This window comes from Nymphaea colorata, chromosome 14, assembly GCF_008831285.2.
Source record: "Nymphaea colorata isolate Beijing-Zhang1983 chromosome 14, ASM883128v2, whole genome shotgun sequence".
Taxonomy (NCBI): Eukaryota; Viridiplantae; Streptophyta; class Magnoliopsida; order Nymphaeales; family Nymphaeaceae; genus Nymphaea; species Nymphaea colorata.
In genome coordinates this window covers 12,466,599-12,489,518 of record NC_045151.1, presented here as the reverse complement: position 1 = coordinate 12,489,518, position 22,920 = coordinate 12,466,599, and the positions used below count along the sequence as shown (strand labels likewise).

At 36.9% G+C, this 22,920-nt stretch overlaps 2 protein-coding genes and 3 non-coding genes across 6 annotated transcripts in view; 3 read left to right on the top strand and 2 right to left on the bottom strand.

Annotated features, from left to right (window-relative positions):
• The window catches only part of LOC116267690 (membralin-like protein At1g60995), a 50,802-nt gene extending 43,273 nt beyond the window's left edge, over nucleotides 1-7,529 (bottom strand). The window contains exons 1-4 of one of the 2 annotated variants that reach the window (XM_031649555.2): nucleotides 6,828-7,529; nucleotides 4,187-4,249; nucleotides 906-1,328; nucleotides 456-537 (exon numbers count right to left, since the gene is read on the bottom strand). In XM_031649555.2, coding sequence (XP_031505415.1) covers nucleotides 456-537; nucleotides 906-1,328; nucleotides 4,187-4,249; nucleotides 6,828-6,992 — 733 coding nt within the window. In that variant the 5' untranslated portion in view covers nucleotides 6,993-7,529. The remainder of the gene's footprint in view (nucleotides 1-455; nucleotides 538-905; nucleotides 1,329-4,186; nucleotides 4,250-6,827) is intronic. The other variant, XM_031649556.2, reaches the window with a different exon arrangement.
• A 6,373-nt stretch (nucleotides 7,530-13,902) lies between these two features.
• Nucleotides 13,903-13,974, top strand: TRNAW-CCA (transfer RNA tryptophan (anticodon CCA)). The gene has a single exon. It is a non-coding gene; the product is annotated as a tRNA-Trp (tRNA).
• A 1,059-nt stretch (nucleotides 13,975-15,033) lies between these two features.
• TRNAW-CCA (transfer RNA tryptophan (anticodon CCA)) lies at nucleotides 15,034-15,105 on the top strand. The gene has a single exon. It is a non-coding gene; the product is annotated as a tRNA-Trp (tRNA).
• Nucleotides 15,106-15,429: 324 nt separating this feature from the next.
• TRNAF-GAA (transfer RNA phenylalanine (anticodon GAA)) lies at nucleotides 15,430-15,502 on the bottom strand. The gene has a single exon. It is a non-coding gene; the product is annotated as a tRNA-Phe (tRNA).
• Nucleotides 15,503-16,153: 651 nt separating this feature from the next.
• Nucleotides 16,154-21,665, top strand: LOC116267455 (uncharacterized). Its single transcript, XM_031649185.2, has 4 exons — nucleotides 16,154-16,396; nucleotides 17,369-17,558; nucleotides 20,379-20,567; nucleotides 20,773-21,665. Exons 1-4 carry the CDS (start codon nucleotides 16,236-16,238, stop codon nucleotides 21,277-21,279), a joined length of 1,047 nt encoding a protein of 348 aa, XP_031505045.1. The 5' UTR covers nucleotides 16,154-16,235; the 3' UTR covers nucleotides 21,280-21,665.
• The last annotated feature ends 1,255 nt before the right edge of the window (nucleotides 21,666-22,920 follow it).

The window sequence follows — 22,920 nt, the reverse complement described above, 5'->3', positions numbered from 1 at the left end:
CTTCAGTAAAATCACACATTCTTTTCACCATTTACATTCTCAGCCCTTAATCTTTTCAGCCCATAATTGCTCACTCCCATATTTCAAGTACAAAGTCCATGTTACAAACTTACATATTCTATTTTTTTCCTTAACAGCATCAGTGGTTCTCATTTGAGTCTATAACAAAGGAATTTGGTAACTATGATAAACCTAAAAAGACCCTGACAAGAGATGTAAAAAACAGCAGCCTCCCATGGAAACCTGCAAATTTCTTGGTCAGACCAAATATGCGGCTGACCATGTTACCACGTCATGTATAAAACAGGAACAGGGTCGTGCATGTATGCATGCACATGCGTACAGGTATGCATATGTTGATCCACAAGCACATTTTCTTTCACATGCACAACCAAGCAATGAAGTATTTTCCAAAAACATAAGAGACTGAATCAAAAAAACTTGGCACAAGATACCTATTAAGATATCAGGTCTTTTGAAGTGCAATGTACGAAACCATCTTGGAACATCCAGAAGCATCTTCCATTCAGCCTTTTTCTGTAAATCAAATATTAATTCTCAAAAACAGATGCTTATGTAATGGAAAGGTAACAACAGAATATCTTTGTGATGTTTTAAAGTCACAAATGCAATTGAATTAATAATTTCTATTATTAGAATTCCACATGAAACCATCATAGAACATGCAGAAGCATCTTCCGTTCAGCCATTTTCTGTAAATCAAATATTAATTCTCAAACACAGATATTTATATAGTGAAAACATAAAAACAGATTATTTACGTTGGTATTTAAGTCATAAATGTTTTTAGCTAATAGAAACAGCAGATAAATTTTTTATGTAATAGAAACAGGAAAAGAACTTGACTTCAAGCAATGGAAATGGGATTCACTCACGAAACTCACCCATAATTGATCAACGTTGATGCATATGTACTTTGTCTTTGTCCACAACGAAGAGCAATGCCCATGCCACTTCCTCCAAAAATGAATAACGGCAGCTCTAAATGACTCTTTTGGAGACATACCAACATGTGCAGCCTCTGGAATGACCTTCATTTCTGCCCCATCTGATAAGGACCTCGAACCACTACTGTCTGCTGCATTTTCGGTTTGTAGCTCAAAAACATCGTGCCTCCAAGACTTCAATAAGCCCTTACCCTTCCTAGCTCCTGCCCCAAGCCAACCTAGCCAAAATTTAGCCGATGAAGACATAAAACCACCTGTATCAACATCTAGAATCTGAAAATTGTCCATTGAACTTCGCTCAATATTGTCCCTTGGCGTGTCAGCATATGTTTTCTGGGACCATAATCCAGCACTTGTTATCTGCAGAAATCAATTGACGTTACATAAAATCCTTCCTTGACAATGCATGCATGTGCACACACAAATGCACAAAGACATAAAACCAGAAAACAGGAAAAATAGATAATGGACTTTTTTATAAATATCATGGACACCTATCTCACTCAAAACCAGCCTCCTAAGAGACGGATGCCATCTTAGAAAATAGATGGGAATCATCTCTACGAAGGCCCAAAATGAAGATTTGCTTGGTTTGCCTTCAAAATCTTGTTTATCTTTTAAATTTTTAATCATTATTTTGCACTTCCTCTAAGTTTCCCTTAAGAGGAATCTATTTTCCAAATATGAGACATGGCTGACTCTACATTACAACCAGATCTTAAAGCTGGTCCAGTCGAAGGAAGAGCCATGACTCTCCATGACCAGTTTAAAAACTAGAGCTCATCAGGGCTAAGTCCACAATTTTAAAGAGTGTTATGATTTTTAGAGTCACCTAAACAAAAATTGTTGGGACCAAGAATTTGTGAGAATGATAAAATCATGATTTACTCAAGGTGTCTGAATTTAGTTTTAGGAGACCCGCCCAATGCAAGAGCTCTTAAATTGTGAAGTCTTTTAAAGCAATTAAAATTATTCAAGGCAACTTCTATGCAATCATGATTTTAAGCTAATTATATGTCATTTGAAGACCTTCCAAAATAGGTATCCTCAATGGTTCAGTCAAGAAACAAGCAAAGAAAGTTTTTACATAAACCCGACAAAACTAAAAGTGTCGACCATGATTTTCTAATTAGGAATTCCAAAAGCCTCCCAAGATTTGACAAAAGCAAGAGATTACAAGATCTGCTATAGAAAGTCTTCATTAAACCCGGCTAAATGAAGGCACAAGAATCAAGATTGTGATTTTCACTCAAAAATTCAAAGTTTACATTTGGAAAAACAAGATTTTACAAGTTCAAGCATTCCCAAAATCATGAAACCAGATTTTGCAAAAAATCCAAAATCACAACTTTGGACCGCAACCTCAAAATCATGCCTTACAAAACTTTATAAGGTTGAGGTTATCTTCAAATTGTTCAGGGACTTATGAAAGCCACCCAAAAGTATTGAGATTCTCAACATCAACAAAACCTTAACAAAAGCTCATCTAGCCCATAAGCCTCAGAATAGGTTTAGACAAAACTAAAGTTTTACAAAAGAATAGAAAGTCTGTAAAGTCCAAGTCCATCTAAAAAAATGTGAAAATTTCACTATAATTTGGTAAAGCTCATGATGTTTTATTAAGAACCTCTAAAAAATTTTAAGTTTTTATGAAATTAAGAGATAAAACCCACTAGCAATCTTCCTAACAAGACTCACAACCATGGAGTCTCATAGTTGACCAAGAGATTTCAAATCCCTTTGCAAACAAGCATTTCAATTTTCCCTGGAGTCATGGTTCAAGTTTTCAAACCATTTCTCACAAGCCAAAGAATTATCCCTAGATAATTGGCCCATGATGCTCTACATCAAGAGTTAAATCTATGGGATGACCCCCACCTTAGATCTCGCTTTCCCTTTCGTTTAAGTCTCATGATGCAAAGAATGAGAGATCCAATTGAATGTGTTCTAGACAGGAGAAAGAGAAGCTTGAACACATACATATAAAATTTGCATACCATGCACGTGCACAGATACTTATGAAATGACACTTATGCACAATTCTTTAACGATTTATGGAGGACAATCCTAAGCTATATCTCTGGTCGAAGTCGTGGTATAGCAAAGTTTTGATCCCTTCTGAGATTCTAAAAGAATACACAGACCTCAACGATTTTAGCCAAGTGGTTTCCAAAGTTCAAACACACAATTTCCCAGCTTTTGATGTCAATTTCAAAAGCTAAGGCCGATCTCTTTTCTATAATTTTGACCAGTCAAAATTATTTTCAAGCTCTCTCTCTCTCAAAATCAAGATTACAAGCATTACCCGAAAGGCTTTTCATGAAATATTGATCAAGATCTTCCAATGAATTAAACCAAAAACCAAGCTTTTCTAGCATTGAATCCCACGACAAGTTGAAATTTGGTGAACATTTTGCCTTTGTAAAGTTGAGAATTATCAAAACTCTTAGGTTTGTGCCCAAAATCTTTCACATCAAATCCAAGTCTTAATAATCCCCAAGCTGCTTATTTGATCAAATCAAGTCTCCAAGTCAAAGTTAAATCAAGTTTCCAAATCAAAAATTAAATCAACTTTTCCAAGATCTAAACAAGCATATAGGATTTTCATAAAAGACAACTTCAATATTTGAGAAAGAGCTTAGTCCTTGGGCTGGTTACCCTCGATAAGGGCATCGGGAACAGCCAGACCTCATACCAACAGGCAGGTCCCTTTCTCAAGCACCAATTTGACTTCAAAAATAAAGCTTTTGCTCTACCAAAAATTTTGGATGCAAACACAACTCCAGGCTGAAGTCCTGTCAAGTTTATCAATGCTCTGCCCTAGCTCACTTTGAGAAACTTCTATCACTCTTTTGGCAGTAAAATTTCTTCAACTGAACCACAGCAGGTTTCATCAGAGGGAAAAACCAACTGAGCTTCATCATTAGTAATTTAGAACTGTGTACTCATAAAGCATCAATTAAATAAACCATTTCCAGTAATAATAGATCACCCTCCAGAGTTTCCAAATAGTCCTTGCAGGCTTGCAGATAGAGGAAGGCCTTTCAGCAAGGTCAGAATGTTCCTATCATGCAAGATTCTTTAATTAAATGAAAAATGGTATCAAAACCAAGCAGGGGATGAGCCAGTGGAATGCATTCCGAGTTGATCTAAACATGCCTATAAGGCAACATTAGTATACAAACTTAGAGGCAATAATTAGATGTCAATTAACTCACCTTAATCTGTACAAGATGTGCTTCTGTTATATCGCTTCCAGAGAATTCACTCGAGCAACCAGGCTACACAAGAACCATTAAAAAATATATACAAAATCAATTCATTAAAGGAGATAAGAGGTTGCAGCAAGATGGAAATAGTACAGGAAGCGCAAGAGACTACTTATGTGAGTACCAAATTTTTCCACAAACAAAAGTGTGATAAATTTATGGATAGAAGAGTCATATAGCAGGAAAATGAGCTGTTACTTGAAAATCAGCAGAAACTGGGGTACATGAAGATAAGCACTGGATGTCATAATCAGGAGATCCTAACACCTAACACTATCCAAAGTTGAAAAAGCAAACATTCACATCTTTTTGAATTTTATCAAAAAAAAAAAATGCAATATATCCATTCATCAAAATAAATTCCAAAGGTAACAACATGCCAAATAAAACATGTAGCATATGTTTCAAAAATTTTAAAATCTTGGTAAATACACAATATAAATGGGAAAGTTGTCTCTTTTATATTTCAGTAAAACTTTCAAAGATGTTAAATGTTGAAAACCACAGTCAGAAGTACTGTTCTTGGGTTTTCCACTAGCTTTCAAGGAACGTGAGGTTTATTTAGGGTATTATTTGGCAAATTTGTTTATCTTGGGAAATTCTCAAGGATTCAAAAAAATCAAAAACATGTATAGAATACAATATGAAATTTGAGGTTTTACTAATTTTTCTTACAAAGCATTGATAAAATTGAAAATAGTTATTAAAATGTTAAAACAAACCAAAAAAAAGTCAAAATATATTAAAATTTGGCCCTTTGAAAAAGAACTCATTTTATTGATATATCACAATAAATTACCTTTGTATTGTTCCATTTATTTTTGGCAATATTACCCCAACATTTTGAAAATATCGCTGATAACTGTGACAATGGTTTTGTGTAACACAGGGTGTGAAGTTTGGAAAACGAAGGATCTTTCTCCTTCTCCCCAAGAGGACCCCTCATCAGATATCTATGCCTTTTAGCTTGGTGCGATTTTGCTAGAATTTTTCATGGAAGAACTCACTTTCTGAACATATTTCTTGTGGAGAATATCACCAGTACAAGATTCATGATGATGATTTAGATTAACAAGATTCAAGTCTTGACAGCATGTGAATTTTCAGGCATTACAGTGAAAGATAAATAATCAGGTGAACTTCCATGACTTCCAACACCTATAAAGGATTCCTTTGCGCAAAAGGAGAAGAATAGTATCACCAACACAGAAAACTAAGAAGATGCCATCCTGATCTTTTATTTGTTGTGTGTGTGTGTGAGAGAGAGAGAGAGAGAGACAGACAGACAGACAGACAGACAGACAGAGCAATTTCTTTTCCTTAGATCTGTCTTTGTTCCATTGTTATTCTGATTTCTTGCAATGTCAAATTATATTGAATTATTCATACATGAAGCAGTGTGTCAGTATCACATCATACCATACCACACAATATGATGTATTGCAGACTCGCAGACGCCAGGCTGATACAGTTTTGTCATTTTGTGTTGTTAGGAAACAATTATTGGGTCATACAAATCCATATCAGTCAACAGAAAGATATGTCATAGACTCATATTGTAACATGAGTTGCATATTAATAATAAAATATTAGTTCTCTTGATGCCTAACTGTCTTATAGTAATGCACTCGTATGTTCAATTCAATTATTGATATGTTTTCCTTCTTTAAACTTTTTGGAGCCTTTTTATGTTTCCGACTTATTAGATGGACTGTAGAATATCAATCAGTATGTATGATGCGACTACACCAGCATCACTTGCCCTCGCAATACATTTCCCAGTGGCTTTTATAACATTGATCATTTGATATGGTGCGTGTACATATGTGCACTCACGCACATGCACATGCACAAAACACAAAGTATATACTGTATCGACATTTCATAAGTTTATGAAGTCCCTCATATTCAGGACCCTTACCAAAATTGAGGTTATGCACCTTATGTACTAAGAGTCTAAGATAATTCCAAGGTGGCAACATAGACAGCTAGACCCTTCAAACACACAGCTAGGCCCTTCAAACGCCACCAGGTAAGAAAAGTAACAGTACGCTTTTTTTACCTCGAAAAACAGAAGGCACTTTGAAGGGCTAAGCGGAAAAAGATTGCAACAAGAAGATTATTGAAAATCAAAGGCATAGCAGCATAAACTGACATTGAAGAATGAAATACTAGATACACTAAAGGCTTCAGGAATCTACACAAACACAACCACGCAATCAAGAACCCACTAACAGCTAATCGAAAAATGACAAGAGGCCAGCCAAGAAGTAGAAGAGTACAGGACTCCGTAAGGCACCTCAAAACGGCAACTTAATTACAAACATACTATACATGTGTCCAATTCCCCACTTGGTGCCACCACCAACACACAACCCACTAATAAAACAGGAACACTATGAACAATTCGTCACACCCACAATGAAATGATAAGTTGAAATATCCGTAGATACTGAAATTCAAAACCCAAAATACGAAATGAAGCGATTTGACCAGAAAAACTGGAAAACATAATCTGAAGAAACTACGCTATCAACAGTAGAACCAATTCATTCACAACTGGAAGCACAAGAGATTCTGAAAGACCAACCTGCGCGACGAAATTGGTGTGCATGACCACCAACAGGCAGAACAAGGCTATTGCAATGACAAGATAGGCATACTCCAACGCGGTCCTGATGCGAGGAGTAAGCAACTGCGACAGCATCCCGGACAGCCGAGCGTGGACGCGGAGGTACGTCTGCTCGGGGTCCATCTCCCCCTGCGGCCGCTCCGACACCCCAAGTTCTCCTCCCCAACGCAAACCAACACAGGCGGAATCCAATCCTTAACCAGAGAGAGAATAACGAGGGAAAGACAACCCCGCTAAGGAAAGCGAAGAAACGTGCGAAATCGGACGGAAAGACGGTGAGAAGATGTCGAGTTCTTCGGATTTACGAGTGGGAGGGTGAACGAAATCCTTCGCAATCTAGACGACGGGCACCGTGAATTGAAGGGGAAGGACGGAAAGTTAGTTCGAATTTTCCGGGAAATTCCTGGAATTTCTAGGTTTTGATTTCCCGTCCTTGGCATCCAGCGAGCATATCTCGACGACGCCACGAATGCGAATTTTTATCCTGTTCGCGGAGGTTTCTTCCCGTGCGAGAGAAGCTTATGTTCTCACGGTGGATCTCAAAAGATGATCGTCCGGACGCCTTTCCTCCGTCCGTAGTCCGAACCACCGAAATCAAGGTCCAATCAACCCACCCCCCCTTTCCGTTTCCTTGTATCCAAATTCAGCATTTCCTGTAGGTTCCAAGTACACACAGAATTTGCTTGAAGGAACGGAATGCGGAATATAGCTGGTCAAAGCAGGGGTCGTAGATGGTAACATTTTTGTTTGGATTCTGATGGGTTGGGTCCACTCACTCCTTCAAGTTGTGGATCGAAACCCTAAAAACAAAAACAAACAGAATCGAGGGAGGCCTTCAAACCTCTTCTGCCCACGCCACGATCTTTTAAAGTGCATTCTTTTTTCCTCCAGAGAAAAAAAAAATTATTTTGGCTATAAAGAGTATCTCTACCATTGGGAGTTTCAAAACACAACATTGGGGTGATCAATCTCATGTTGGAGTACTCTAATTAGGGGTAGGGATCAAGCTCCATTTCAATAAAAAAAAATTAATAAACATTTATATTATATAAATATAATATTTATACTTAAAAATGTATAAAAATATGATAAATATAATTATTATACTATAGATGTTATCTGGTTGAGTCTGACCAATTCGAGGCTTTATTTATGGCCGGGGTTTGGTAAGTATCCAAAAACCCGTCCGGTACGCGCCCCCAACAATGTAACAACATCTTCGAAAACATTCCAGCTAGATATTCGTGACTTGACCGCTTTTTAACAAGAGAATTCTAATAAAGGTCTTCCAACTCGAATAGTAACCTTTCCCCCCGCGCACATGATTCTTGCGTCCGCAAAACTAACTAAACCCAAAGGAACCAACTTTCGAATAACTTTAGGATTTAAGACAATTGGTTTGTCGACAGTTTTGCCCTTTGTTTTGTTCTCACCATGCCCCTTGTAAATGGTTGGATGGCATCAACTGAAGGACTCTCCACTTAAAGGCCAGACAGGAAATGAAAATTGAAATCTTTGCGCTTGTCATGGATTGAAGATCAAGCTACCAACTGAGAAGCTTCTAACAAGACTGAGTTCTTTGCTCATATTTATCTCATGATTTGTTTCTCATATTTACTTTTTGTATGTCCGGACATATATATATATATATTGTAACAATTCAAATCCAAAGAATCTTCATTGTTGACAGATAGTTAAGAAAATAAAAGCTGCCACTCACAAGAAATATAGTGACTTTTGCATTCAAAAGATATTCTATAAATCTATCGTCACACGAGATTTTTTTTTTTTTTTTGTGTTTCAATATACACTAATTTGGACGTCCTGACTGGGGCCTGATTGCGTCAGCCACACACACTCACGTCTGACACACCCCATTATTAATTTTAACACGTTTTGGGTCATTTTTCTACACCATACGTTGTGGATATAACTTCCACAAATAAAAAGTTAACAAATTCATTAAAAAAAAACTTTTTTTTTCACATGCGTCAATTCTAAGGCTTTACATGAAATTTACATTGTATATTGATTTCTAAAATTATTGTTATGAGAAATTGTTAAATCTCAACACGTTAGGTCATGGGGAAAAAAATCAGACCCTTTAATTTTTGGCTAAAAAATATTTTAAACAAAATAAAAACATCTTAATATGTTCATAAAAGCTAACTCGATATAAAACATGCTTTAATTTAAGTTGTTTGTACGAAAATGAGGATTTCTTCATGATCAAAATTTTGATGTTATATAGATTTGTTTATTATAAAAGTACAATAAAATTAAAAAAATGATTAACTTAATATATGTTTCTCTCCAACTTATTCTTAAGATCACATGTATAATTATGTGTAAGGTTAGATAAAAAAAACGAAACACTTCTATCGTTACATTTGTTTTTGTCTCTAACCCAGTGGTCTGAGACCTACCAATTACTCTTAATATTACGTAACAGTTCACGGACCTAGACCTAGCTTTATGATCAATTGAAAATTTGTTAATTATATGCTTAACGTTATATATATATATATATGTACGTTTCCACCCTTGTATGTAGAACAAAAAAGAAGCATGCATGACTTTTGTGCATTGGTCATCAAAGTTTTACAGCAGAACACAATAATACAGTTGTTTAATTAAAAAAAAAAATGTTAAAGAGTATATCTGGTCTCCCAAGATGTGCCTGTTTTCTAAAACCAATATCGATTCTCTATACTTCCAAAGAAGTGTGTGGCGAACTTGAAGCACTAGGATGAATGATCGTGAGTGCAGCTCCTATCATATTCGACTTGAAAAGCGTAACGAATGGTGGCAAAAATATATCTATGTAAGTTCGACGTCACCTCTACGTTTTGATCTTCGAGCTGTCGTATCTCCATTGAAGTGTTTTAATTGTATGATTTTAACAATATATTTCACATCTATCGGCATTTGTGCATGTGTGTGTTTCTGATTGGGCTGCTGCTGAGTTGATAAGAATATTTCCTCAGGAACAATCTTTTGCAACAGAATTATTGGGAGATAGTTTTCAAGGTGAAAGGCACAACCGGTAACGTCCTTTTCAAAGCTTGGCTCACTCTGTATATATGTAGCTGAAGAAAACTCTCTCTCCAATAATTCATCGAAATTAAATGGACTTAACTCGTTCATAAACTTTTAAGATTTGTCGGGCATAGCGTAATTGTGCAGTAAGGCGGTTAACACTTAAAAGGATTTGAGGTTTAACTTATGTGGTTGTTGTCACATTCTAGTATATTTTTCTAAGCTACAAAAGGTGGCAAGTGCGACACTTGAGTTAAATGATATACTGTAAGTGTATATAGGCACTGAAGGAATGCTAAACCCTAAAGGTATAAGGGTATAACCTCAGGAGTTTTATGTCGAAGGCGGTTTCCCTAAACATTAAAAAAAAAATCTTGAGATTTTCTTTAGCATGCAGTTTGCTGCTTGGGTGCGGTGTTACAAGCAGAACTGATAATCAATTAATTCATGTTGAAGCAGCTTCTTGATTTGATATTGTTTAATTAATCGTAAGTATATGTGGGTTTGGTTCATCACCAAGGGGGTTTGCACAATAGACAGAGCAGATGTTTGTAAGCAGCAAATTTTTATTTCAACTTTTTGTAGTGTTAACTCTCTATGTGACAAAAGGGGGTGACACCAATATATAAGTTCCGAAAATAGATCTAGTATCTTAAGGAGATGGGGGAAGGGTCGGGCTGGTTCTGAGTCAAACAATAAGATAAGATACCTCTCCTACTCACTCAAAGTTATGGGTTGGTTCATTCTCAACATGTGTAAATCAAGGCTTTAGGCCAATATAAGCTCAATAGGTGGATTGATTGCCTTAGGATTAGAATCTTCTTCTTCTTTTTCTTAATTCAAATCATTTACTAGCGGTATAGAAGAGTAAAATGTGGATCTTAACGTGGATCTAATTAAGTCCGATCTGTAATATCTTTGTTTTGACGGACCATGAATTCTAGTGTAGACCTTTTGCTATAACAACAAAAGCATGCCATGTGGGATCCATACATCTTTCCTGCATAATGATTCAAAACAGTTAAACAAGGGATAAAATAGCAGCAGAAAAAAAAAAAAAAAACTCCTCTGGTCACAAGCTGATGATCGTGGCAATTGATGACCGTGGTTATATAAAAGGAAAATGATGCCAATGGTGAAACGAAGGAGGTAGAAATTAGTGGCAGCAGATGGCGGCAGTGGTGAAGAGAAGATGATCGTATCTGCAGCTAGTAGTTGCAGAGGTGAGTGACGAACCTCATGCATGAAGGTGGCGTGATAGTAACCGTTAAGAGGCGCCGGGGAGACATGGCTGATGGAGGTGGAAGTAGAAATGAATGCATCAAAAAACTATATTATATCTGAAAACTTATAAATATCCACTTAATTTTATAAGATAATTTCCAAAACCCTTTCTTATAGACAAAAATCTAAACTGAATCTGATTGGATGTCATTTCTTACTCTGAATCCAATCTGAATTCTCAATAGAATGTCAAATTAAAGTTTATTGATATTTTATTTTTTATACGGATTTATTGACATCCCTACAAATGATAGGTCCTGAAATTTAGGGTTTATCAGTGATCCTCTTTACAACCATTTTTGTTATGTGCAAGCAACTCAGGCCCTCACCCCCAATCTGCTAGGTTCCCCTTCAACACATCTATGTAAGTCATCAAGGGAGCTTGCAAAGTTGCAGAGGCCTCAATGGAGGCAGCTTTCATGCATTCCAGTGTTTCCGCTAAGTGCATTACATCGTGCTCCTTCAAATTTTCCATCACCCTCAAGACATTTATGTTTTTCTCTTTTCCTCTATTAGGGAAAGGCAGCAACCTTCAAACAATAAAGATGGGCGATCGTGAAGGATCATGAAGATCATCACAACGGAGGATGTGGTAGCCTTAGAGGCGTAGCATAACTGGTTGGACTGGAAGACTGGTGGAAGTCTGATCGTTAGTTTGATTCTCGTGGGGTACTACTCCTATGGATTTTAATTGGTAGGTATGTGACATTTGGTTGACATATGTCATGTCTCCTACTTAAGTCTCAAAGCAGCCCTAAACCTCGAGAACATAAGGAAAAGAAGAGAGGCTTCGGCCTTTTCTAAGCACCCACACTCATTTGGATGTTGTGACCTCTCACACGTATACCTATGCATTGCATCAAGCTGCAGGTAGCGAGTTAGAGGATTTTAGTTTTTATATAATATATATAATGGTTAAATATCTGGAAAAATAAGAAATGACTGAAGAGGATGTTAATTTTAAGAGAAAAGAATGGATCTCTAAAAGAGAGGAAGATAAACATACAGGATACATTTATGGATGAGAGTTCTTTGTCGTAAAGATAACTGTAGCAATTACTTAACTGATTAGGGTGATAATTATGAGCTACAAACTGCTCAAACTGATCTGAGACCCATCGCATGGGTTTATGTTTCAAATACGTTCTGACGTCCGAGTCAAAGATATCTATATGCATGTCTTTGGCATTAATTATACTTATAGTAATGTCTCTTACAGAATCCTATATTTGGTTACTAATCAGATTCCACTTGTTTTAGTAATGTCTCTTACAGAATCCTATATTTGGTTACTAATCAGATTCCACTTGTTTTATGTTTTCCTTTGGCAATTGCATTCTCTGTGTTCCACCTTCACTACGTTACAATGAGGCGAGCTTGTTTGGATGACACCCTCATAAAAAACTGTTTTGAAAAAATCAATTTTGTGAAAAAACAGTTTTTTAATCATTTTCTTAATTGTGTATTTGGATGCCGCAACCAAAACTCTCATTTTTTTTTGTGTATGACTTGGGGGAAACGGACCAGGTTATTCAATCTCTTTCAGAAACCCAGGTTTTTGAATATATATTATATATATATATAACATCCCAAAAGGTGTTTTTGAGTGTCATTCAAGCACTACCTAAAGCTTTTTTTATATGACGTCATATGAGTACCTTGAAAAGGATTGGACCTAAAAATCTTACCATCCATCTTTTTCCTTTTTTCTGTGGCATATCCACTAAACAACATCCAACTTCCGGGTGAGCGAGAGGTATTAATCTCAAAACAAGAACAAAAAGACTGCCTTCACATGAAGGTTGATGATCGCTAAGGAAAAACAAGGCCTAGATGGGGTAAACAGATCTCGAAGATGGTAACCATTAGATAATTAAGAAGCTTGGTTGAGATCAATCATCAATGGCAGGTGATAGATTCTTCTCACATGTCCGCTAATCTAAAATATTCTTAAATAATGTTCATTACAAAGCATGTTTAAGATGCCAGCCACACTGATGTGTTGTATCTGTTCATCTGTGCCTCCTAATACATATATAAACACTTTCATATTGTAAGTTGCTATTTATGATATTATATATATATATATATATATATATTAACGAGGAAGTTCCGCATGCAGAGCCAGCAATTTGCACATTGGTGAAACAAATAAAAACTATTCAATAAGTTAATATTTGATCATAACTTATGGCACCCTGGAAATTGTTGTAAAACTAAAATATTTCGGGTGAGTCAGATGGTTATTCCATCATTCGGGCAAGAGCCGAAGACTCCATCTCCAGAGTTGCGACAGTATCAAGCGGTGACCTTGCACGTAAGAGCTACCGCCTTACACATAGCTGCTGGATTTTAAACTAAGGACATGGCTCTAAGGCTCTAGCCTGCCCGTTTCTGTTATGGCCCTGGAGGCCATGAAGCCCAAACTTTCGCAAGTAACTTCTTCCACCCTCTTCGGTTCCACTTACGTTGAAGATTTGAAAAAGGGTGTGACTACTATGTGGATCGTATGATCGTATCAGCCCTCACCGCAATGATTCAGAAGGATTTGAGTATCGACCGCGACGGGGCTAAATTAGGCCGTATGGAATGCGTCCAACATTTGAATTATCTGCTCATTTTCTATTATTTTGTGGGGGAGAATCTGACACGCAGTGTAGGTGGTTGGGAGAGCTGCTTTCTTTGTTTAAAGTGGCCTTGCTTTTCAACCGGATCCGTGGCGCAATGGTAGCGCGTCTGACTCCAGATCAGAAGGTTGCGTGTTCGATTCACGTCGGGTTCAAAACCCCGATCCGTTTGATCCGTATCATTTTTTTCCTTTTTGTTTCATTGTTACGAAGTGCATTCACAATTCACATCCTTATTAAAATCAATTTTTTTTTATGCTGTGTAAATGACATGATTGAAATACTTTTGATGTTTACTTAGAGAAAATGACTTTCAACATAAAACCCCGGGAGCCATATCTTAATGCTTTGGTTCTGATCTTCTTTGGGGCCTTGATAGATTTACACTACATCACATCTTTTAAATGAGATGTTGTGCTTGCCATTGTTTGCAGCATAAATGAATAACACACCTGAACTTGTTGACAAAAAGATTCAAACGAAAGTTGAGTATGAGCTGCCTTGCCAATTTGTTGCAATAATTATTGAAGGGAAAATCTTCTTTTCTTTTATATATATATATATATATATATATATATATATATATATATATATATATATAGTTCCGCTGGTGGCCCAAACCTTATTGAATTTTTGCTTTTTAATATGTTGATAAAACAAGTAACAGAGCACCTCTGGGCAAAAGCCAGCGAAAGGACAGCTTTGCTCGAACGTCCATCCACCATAGAAGGTTTTTGACCCATTTTCTTTTACTTCTTATATATGTATACATATGTATAAACTAAAGCCTCCGCCCATGATGCCTGCGCTTACTATCACCACTAACGATGGGGTTCGGTGCCCTTATCTGCCGCCACGGGTACTGCTTGCTCAGATGATAGGTCCAACAACTGCGAGTGAATCTAATTGGAGGATTGAGAGACTTGTGATATATATATTGGAGTTTTACGGTGTCAGGCGAACGACAAGCTCTCTGAATCTGGTCAAACTTTGTTTGGATTAGAAATTATAAAATAGGAAGAAAAAAATGTTTACAGCCTTTGGTAGGGCCGGCCTGGATGCAAACTAAGGCAAACACGCTACCCATTTGCAGCCACTCATTCTGGGGACACTGGCTGTATGATTTGAGTATCCTTCCCTCAATGCAAATCAAGGAGAAGCAAGAGCACTTTCGGCATTGTTCTTATAAATTAATTTGCTAGACAATTTCATCCGGATCCGTGGCGCAATGGTAGCGCGTCTGACTCCAGATCAGAAGGTTGCGTGTTCGATTCACGTCGGGTTCAAAGCCCCGATTCATTAGATCCATATCCCTTTTTTTTTTTTTTTTTTGATGCCTTGATACGTTTCGGTTTCCCTGTTTTATTTCGTGAACGATCCTTTTTTGTAATAAAAATCGGCCTCAGATACGGACAGATGCAAATCCTCTGTTTTAGCTCAGTGGACACGTTCCACCGCCCTAGCTAGAGTGGTGGCATTTAAAAAAGGATCTTTTGTCAACTTTTTGCAGCCATCAACGGAAATAAGTGACAAATTATTAACTTTCAGGAAGTTCATATAAAATGAAAAGGACGAGATTGTTGAGGAAAATATTTAAAAAATAGCAGATGTGCGGTGAGCGTGGATCGAACACGCGACCTTCAGATCTTCAGTCTGACGCTCTCCCAACTGAGCTATCCCCGCTGGATGAACTTTCGTCTTTCAAGCATTATATAAAAAAACAACCAAAAAACTTTACAACGTCCCGCGTCCTAATAAGTTCTGTCACTCGTTGTTCAGCAGTTCACGTTTTCATATTTATTTCATCGTGAATTACTTTTTGGTTCCTTTCGTCCAAAGAAAGAGGTCTGAATGCGATTCGGGCTATGAACGTGGTGGAGGTAATATTCATCTTATATTTTATACCAAATAAAATTGCCAAATGGATTTTGGATCCCGATAACTGTTCCATTCATCTACAAGTTTAGATCCACTCCACTAATCCCAGACGGGTTTGAACCCCAATCAACTATCAATAAGTAGAGATGGAAAGTTAGTAAAACTTTCAGATTTGAAAGCCACAGATTTTCCCTCCTATTTTTAATCTGACCATTTGAATCATGGATTTCATCATAAATCTTTTGCCATATCAGCAAAAATCAAATTCATATCAAATCTACGCATTTGAAATCTGAAGTAATCAAACGCCACCTTAAGATTTTGGAACTTTCTCGTGTCCGTCTGCTTGGAAAGAGTGAATATCTCACTCGGGTTAAAACTTAAAGCGTCGTTTTTGGTCCGGATAACGTTTATTTAATCGGGATGACCGATAGGATCAGGATGCGGTGCTCCGTTCATCCATCCATCCAATTCTGATGCATCCCCTCCACGCGATTTGAATTTGCGATAGGTATTCCTGCAATTATTGGCAAAGCGAATGGTTAAAACACACACACACTCTCTCTCTCTCATCGCTCGCTTTGACGACGCAGACAGGAAGACCCTATTTCGACGGATTCTCATCTCTCTTTCGATATCTCTGTCTCTGTGTCTCTCTCTAGAATCTTTCGGTTCGCCATCGATTAACCACAGCCCCAGGTGCTTTTCTTCTGCTATCGACTTCCTTTTTCGTTGATTTTTTGTTAATCGATCTCTTTTTAATCATTGGAACATCGGTTAAATAGACAACTTTTCGAGATTTGATAGCCATTTTTGGCCGTTTAATTCCTCTGTTGCTGATATGTGTCAGTCGTAGCGGTTTTATCGTCACTTCTTGATGATATCTTGAATTCCTGTTCTCTTTCGACGAAACGTCCTTATATCGTAATAGAATTCGTGCTTAATTTTTTTTTCCTAGATTACTTTGTGCCTTAGAGCTTGGGGATTCTACCAGTGTCATTTCTTAGCTCAGCATAGGGTGTGAGTGCATGTTTTCTTAGGTGTTCTTGATTGATAACTCTTGTTGCCCAATTGATTGTTGAGCTACTAGTGTTGCTTTCTTATTGTATTTATTAAAAATACATCATCTATTGCCCTTTGCATTTTGTTACCGTAATGTTCCGAAGGATCCTTTACATTTTAAATTTCTTTGCTACGCCATCAAGTTACGGATCTGCAGCGTGTTCTATTGATTATAACTTCTTGCATAACTTGAGTTTTTTGCGAACTTGTTGAATAGGTGTATATTGTTTTTCTTTATTATCTGTAGTTATTGGACTAAGTCATGTTTGCTTTTATAAATTTAAGAGAGAATATCTGCAATTAGAGATAAACAGATGCAGTTTTTGGTTGACCTTTTGTTCACGTTAATGGCATATACTATGGTTGCCTATCAAATTTTGAGTGTTTTGAAATTGTAGTTGTTGCTGTGATTTTTTTGTGAATTTCTCGAGAACAGAACAGACTCCAGGTGAAGAGTTTTTAGATGTTAAATTATAATTCTTGCATTTATTGAAGATGTGGTCATGTAGTCGGCTGGATTCGGCCGTCAAGGTTTCTTGAAAACAATAAAATTGTGGGTTCGCTGTGTTGGTCTGCCTTTGTCTGACATTCTTTTTGAGATTTTGGCAGAGAGAGCTCAGCTATGTTGACGACTGAGGAAAAGATCCAGAAAGGGCATCAGATGTATAGAGAAGGCAGACATTCTGAGGCTCTAGTGTTTTACACGCAAGCGCTGACTATGGCCAAGATCAAGGCACAAAAAATTGCGCTCCACAGCAATAGAGCCGCTTGCTATCTGAAATTACATGAATTCAAAAAGGTGCATTTCTGTTTTTCTCTCTTATGCAATTCTTTCTCCAGTTCAATTCACAATGGAACATGGGATATTAATTTCACTTTCATTTTTTATACTTTTTCGTTCAATAGTTTCTTATCCTTTACTTGCCGATAGCTTTCTTTGGTAAAATGATCAATAATCTACCACTCTCATGCTAGTTATCTGGCAAAAAGTTGTACTGAAAACAAAACGAATGTTGACAATTTCCAATAGCAGTAACCTTTTCCAGCTTACATCTTCAATATGGTTTATCTATTTCAAGTTTAAAATTTGAGTACATGCATGAACTATGAACTTAGCTGTCTGGCAAGTTTGAGATGATGAGTGCCTCTTCAATATGCTTTGGCTATTTAGACACATGCACGAAATATTAAGTTGTCTAATTGCCTAACAGGTTTGAGACGAGTGGCTCTTCTATATGTTTTATCCATTTAGGCCCATACATCAAATATCAACTTGTTTAACTGCCTGTAGAGACTAGTGATCTAGATGGTCAATTTGTCACCTTTCTATTCTGGGTTTGTCTGAGCCAAAATCAAATTTTCTGCTTTTCATGAGAAGTGGTACTAGGACCTCCACTGACCTGCCTGGCCCTAATAAAGAAAACAAGGTTGCTGTTAATACAGTGGTACTTTGCATTTCTTTTCTAGGTGTTCCTTGCTGAAATTTGAATTTTGTATCTAACTAGCAGGAAATTTTTCCAGAATTTGTGGTAATTTCTCAATTCGCTTATCCAAATTAAAGAACTAGATCACATGGATGTGGATGTCAAAAAGGGGATCGTGCTGATTGGTTTGGTACAACACAAGGACTGTAGTGATGCATATGCAAACACATATATAATAACATCCTTAACTTAAAGCTATAGAGAAATTTAATGACAGCGGTAACTGTGTCCATCATCTGTCTTACTCTTTCCTGTGTTTGAAAGAAAAGCCATATGCTATAGATGCATCAATCTGCAACATCTGGTTGCACCAATAAAATGCCATAGACATGTTTGGGTTTCTGGTAAATTGAGAATATGTGCTAACTGAGATATGTAAAGAAATAGTTTTAAGTTGTATTTTTCATCTGTTCATGCACTTGAACATTAGTTTGAAATGCACATAAAGATTTTTTAAGTGATCTATCCACACCTTTGGAACTAGATGCCATTTTGAGATCTTAAAATGATTTGTCGTACATCTACTTACTGATATCTAAAGTTGTGGTCAATGCATCCTTCATAAGGATGGTACATGCATGTGGCTGGGTTGATGGATCATCTGATCCAGTAGACTGCCATTCGAATGATATTCAGTCCCATAAATATGATGTGAACACTTTGTTTAAACATTAATATGTTTTCTTTTTTCCATAATGCAGAAAGTGTTGACATAGAGTTTAGTCGAAATACGACAATCAACTAAAATGTTTACAATTCAATGTTAGATGAGGCTGGATCGAATAAATGGAGCTTGTCACAAATGTTGTTACTATTGTCAATAAATTGTAGATGGGCCTGATCCCTTTGTTGATCAAAAGGGGTTTCGAGGAATCAGGACTAACAAATGCAAGATCTTTCCAGTTCTCACCAACATATCAGATGGCAGGAAAGAAATCCGTCGGTGTTTCCTGATGGGGTACGTTTCAGTGGTGGGATATTGCTCTTGGAGATACAGAAAATGTAATAAGAAAGTATTGTAGAAGCCTAAGTGTTCATGTATTTGCATCTGATAACCTCTACCGTTTATTTTCTTTACCAAAAGAGTTGTCTAATTACAAAACTACTAGGTTCATGCCGCTTCATTTACATTTCCCTTTGTTAATTAAGTTGTTTTCAACGTTTACCAGGTTTCACAAGAGCAAGGTTTGAAAAAAAAAAACGACTGAAATTTCTCATAAGATGCTTATTTTGTGCATTCTTATGTTGACAAAATATCATGCTCAAACAGATCGGTGCATCCAAGGAAACAATCAAACAGATTCGAGAAACAAGTAATAATATCATTAAATTATATATATATATATATATTTTAAAAGTTGGTTGCTTCTTTTGCATTGACATCCACTCTTTCTTTCGATAATTTCCATTGTCGACATTCGTTTCAATCAGAACATAGTGTTACTAGTTGATGTTTCTTTTTCATATTGACAGATTTCTTTTCAGGAAATTTTGCTTGAGATTATGTTCATGTTTTGCGTTTCATGTTCTCAATTGTACATGCACAAGTGAATTGTGTGCATGTGTGTGAGAAAGAGAGAGAGAGAGAGCTCATCTCCTATTATATTGTACTAATATCATATATCTGCAGTGTCCATTCCTGTATTCAGTCCATGTGCCATTGTGACATGGCTAGTTAAATTTCTATCTTGTTTTCTTTCATCTATGTGTGTTAATATTTGTGACTTTTCTGTCACTATAAGCTCAGGATCTTTTGTTTTAGAAACTGAGAATTTGTTGGGATGTTGCCAGACTAGGAAATCACTTTCTTCATCTAGTTGCTTAAGTGTACTTTTTATCGTGGTGGTTTTAGCATGTGGGAAGTTTTAAAGCCCATTTTTATGGATTTTATTTTTGCCAGACTGGGAAAACACTTTCTTGCTCTTAACTTCTCAAACATACTTTGTGTCTTGGTGGTTTTAGCATGGGACAAATTTAGCCCTTTAAGGCCTAACTGCTGGAGACTGTTTCATGCTAACCACGTTACTCTCAACCTTTTCCTACTTGTCATATGACCTGTATATGACTCCTTTCTATTTGTATTTCTTCTGTTTGCATTAAAGTTGTTTATTTTAGTAACATAGATGCTATGTTAGGCAGCTGAAGAATGTACTTCTGTGCTTGAGCTTGATCGGAAGCATACTGGTGCATTGATGCTACGTGCTCAGACATTGGTGACCATGAAAGAGTATCATTCAGCTCTGTTTGATGTCAGTAGGCTGATAGAGTTGAATCCTTCTTCTGATGCTTACCGTGATCTGGAAGCCCGGCTTAAGACACAACTGGTATGTTTATGACCTCCAGACACAATATTTGAAGCAAGTACAGCTAGTTGCAGACGTCATTAATTAATGTGTAAGCACAACTTGGGACAGTAAAATGCAACTATATTTCAATTGTAGCTGCTAAAAGTGAATTAATAATAACTTTCTGCGACATATATGTTCGCTTGCTATCATTTGATTTGGATTCAAAATTGTTTTGATGAAGTCTCTACCCCCGATACCTGAATCAGACGAAGAAGAGTCTGAAGAGGAGAAAGAAGAGCTGACAAGATCTGAATCAACGGCAGCACCAGTTACTTCTGACTTGGCGGCACCAGATACTAAGGAAGTGGATCACTTGGCTGCAGCACCAGATACTAAGGAAGTGGATCACTTGGCTGCAGCACCAGATACTAAGGAAGTGGATCACTTCGCTGCAGCACCAGATACTAAGGCGGTGGATCACTTGGCTGCAGCACCAGTTATTAAAGCAGTGGATCATAAAACAGAATCTACCAGCTCCAAGGAGCAGCTGAAAGACTCAGAAATGCCAATCCCCACATCCCATCCCACAGGCTGGGAAGCCATCCCAAAACCAAAAGGGCACTCAGGTCTGGACTACTCTCGGTGGGACCAAGTAGAAGATGGTTCAAGTGATGAGGATGATGATGAAGATTCTCAACCGCAGTACAGATTCCGTGTCAGAACTGTTGGAGTAAGACCTGTCAGGTGATGATAAACATATTGTCGCAGATTGTGGGTGGAACTTGGAAGCTGTCCAAACATTTGATGGATGGGGCCAAGGAAGAGAAATTGGCAGAATTATCATGTCCAAAATCATGGCGGACGAGTCTGTCGGGTCCACCAGCACTTTTCTCTGTGATTCTTGTTCTCCCAATTCCTGTTCTGAAGCTGTGGATGTTGACAACCCTGTAACTTCTGTAGATTGGCTTAATCTTGAGTATGGATAAATGGTTGGGTTGTGAGGAAGAAGAAATGGCCAGCCCTCTCCAAGACGGGAAGTGTATATTTGATATCAGTACCTGTAAAATGATTGTCAATCGGCTAGCGTTATTATTGATGATAATTAATAAAAATTTGGATATCTATTGATCTTTACCTTTTGGGCGTGAAAAATCTCTTAGAAGCTCTCTGTTTGAACCATCGTCAGTGTGGTTCATATTTTCGAAACATGCATCTTCATTTGGCTTAAAAAAACTAATGGAAAATTGGCAAGTTTTGTTTTGTAAAGAGAAGCCTTCAATTATTTTGGTGGGTTTTGGCTCAAGAGACGGCACACTCTCACTCACACACTTAGAAAACATGCATGCACACAAATACGCAGACATGCAAAGGATGCTGCAGATATGCAGCTTTGCATTTTAAATCTACTTTTAGTGAGCTAACGAACATGCTCGAGTTATCTAAAACCTACATTTAACTGCTTCTATTGTGTAATATGTGCCTTTATTCAAGGTGGCTAAATGTAAATTATCCAAACATGAGCTTGTTTTACTTATTTCTTCAAAGAATACGTTTCATGAGAATATTACTAGGTCTTAATTATGCAAGAAATGAACTTCTTGATAGTTTACTATCTAAATTTCCTATTTTAAATAAATCAATTGTTTTTCTCGCTCTTCCAAGATACCATGGAAACAAAAATGGCTCAGAAGAAGTCATATTTGAACTTAACTTTACAAATATGTAATGTTAGATACCTTTATGAAAATCATTAAAAGTTTTACCATTCCGAATGCCTTATATGGGGGCCAATATTATTTTACGAAAATTTTAAGTGACCATGGAACTTCTTTTAGTAAATGATATTTTATTTTCAATATTTGCTGCTGGTTGGTACAACTACAATACATGGGCACTCGTGTAGCCCTTGTACCTGAATTGCACTGGGCTTCAGACTGATATCGCATCATGTGGCACAAAGACGCCAGTTCTCATTGCTGATACATTCAGTAAATTTAAAAATATATATATTAAAAAATCTTTCTTTTTTCTTTTGTATGTTCTTTTCAGGTCATTGATTTTTTTTTTTTTGAAAAAGTTAGTCTGATTTTTATGCTGATTAGTCTCCTGTTAAAGGCTACCGCTGGTTTGCTGAGATATTCTATAAATAAATAAAAAAATATTTCTCCTTTATATGTTCTGTGAAAGATAATCAGTTGATGTCTGAATCTGATTCAACTTTTCTTAATCAGACGCAGTTCAGTTGGATATCCAATCCGAATTAGATTTTTAGACATCCCTAGATTTCAAGGCATTTTTTTTTCCTCAATGAGTCAGTCATACATATCCAAACAAGCTTTTGTCACGATATGCATAGGTATGTCAATAATTCTGATTTGAATTTGATGTC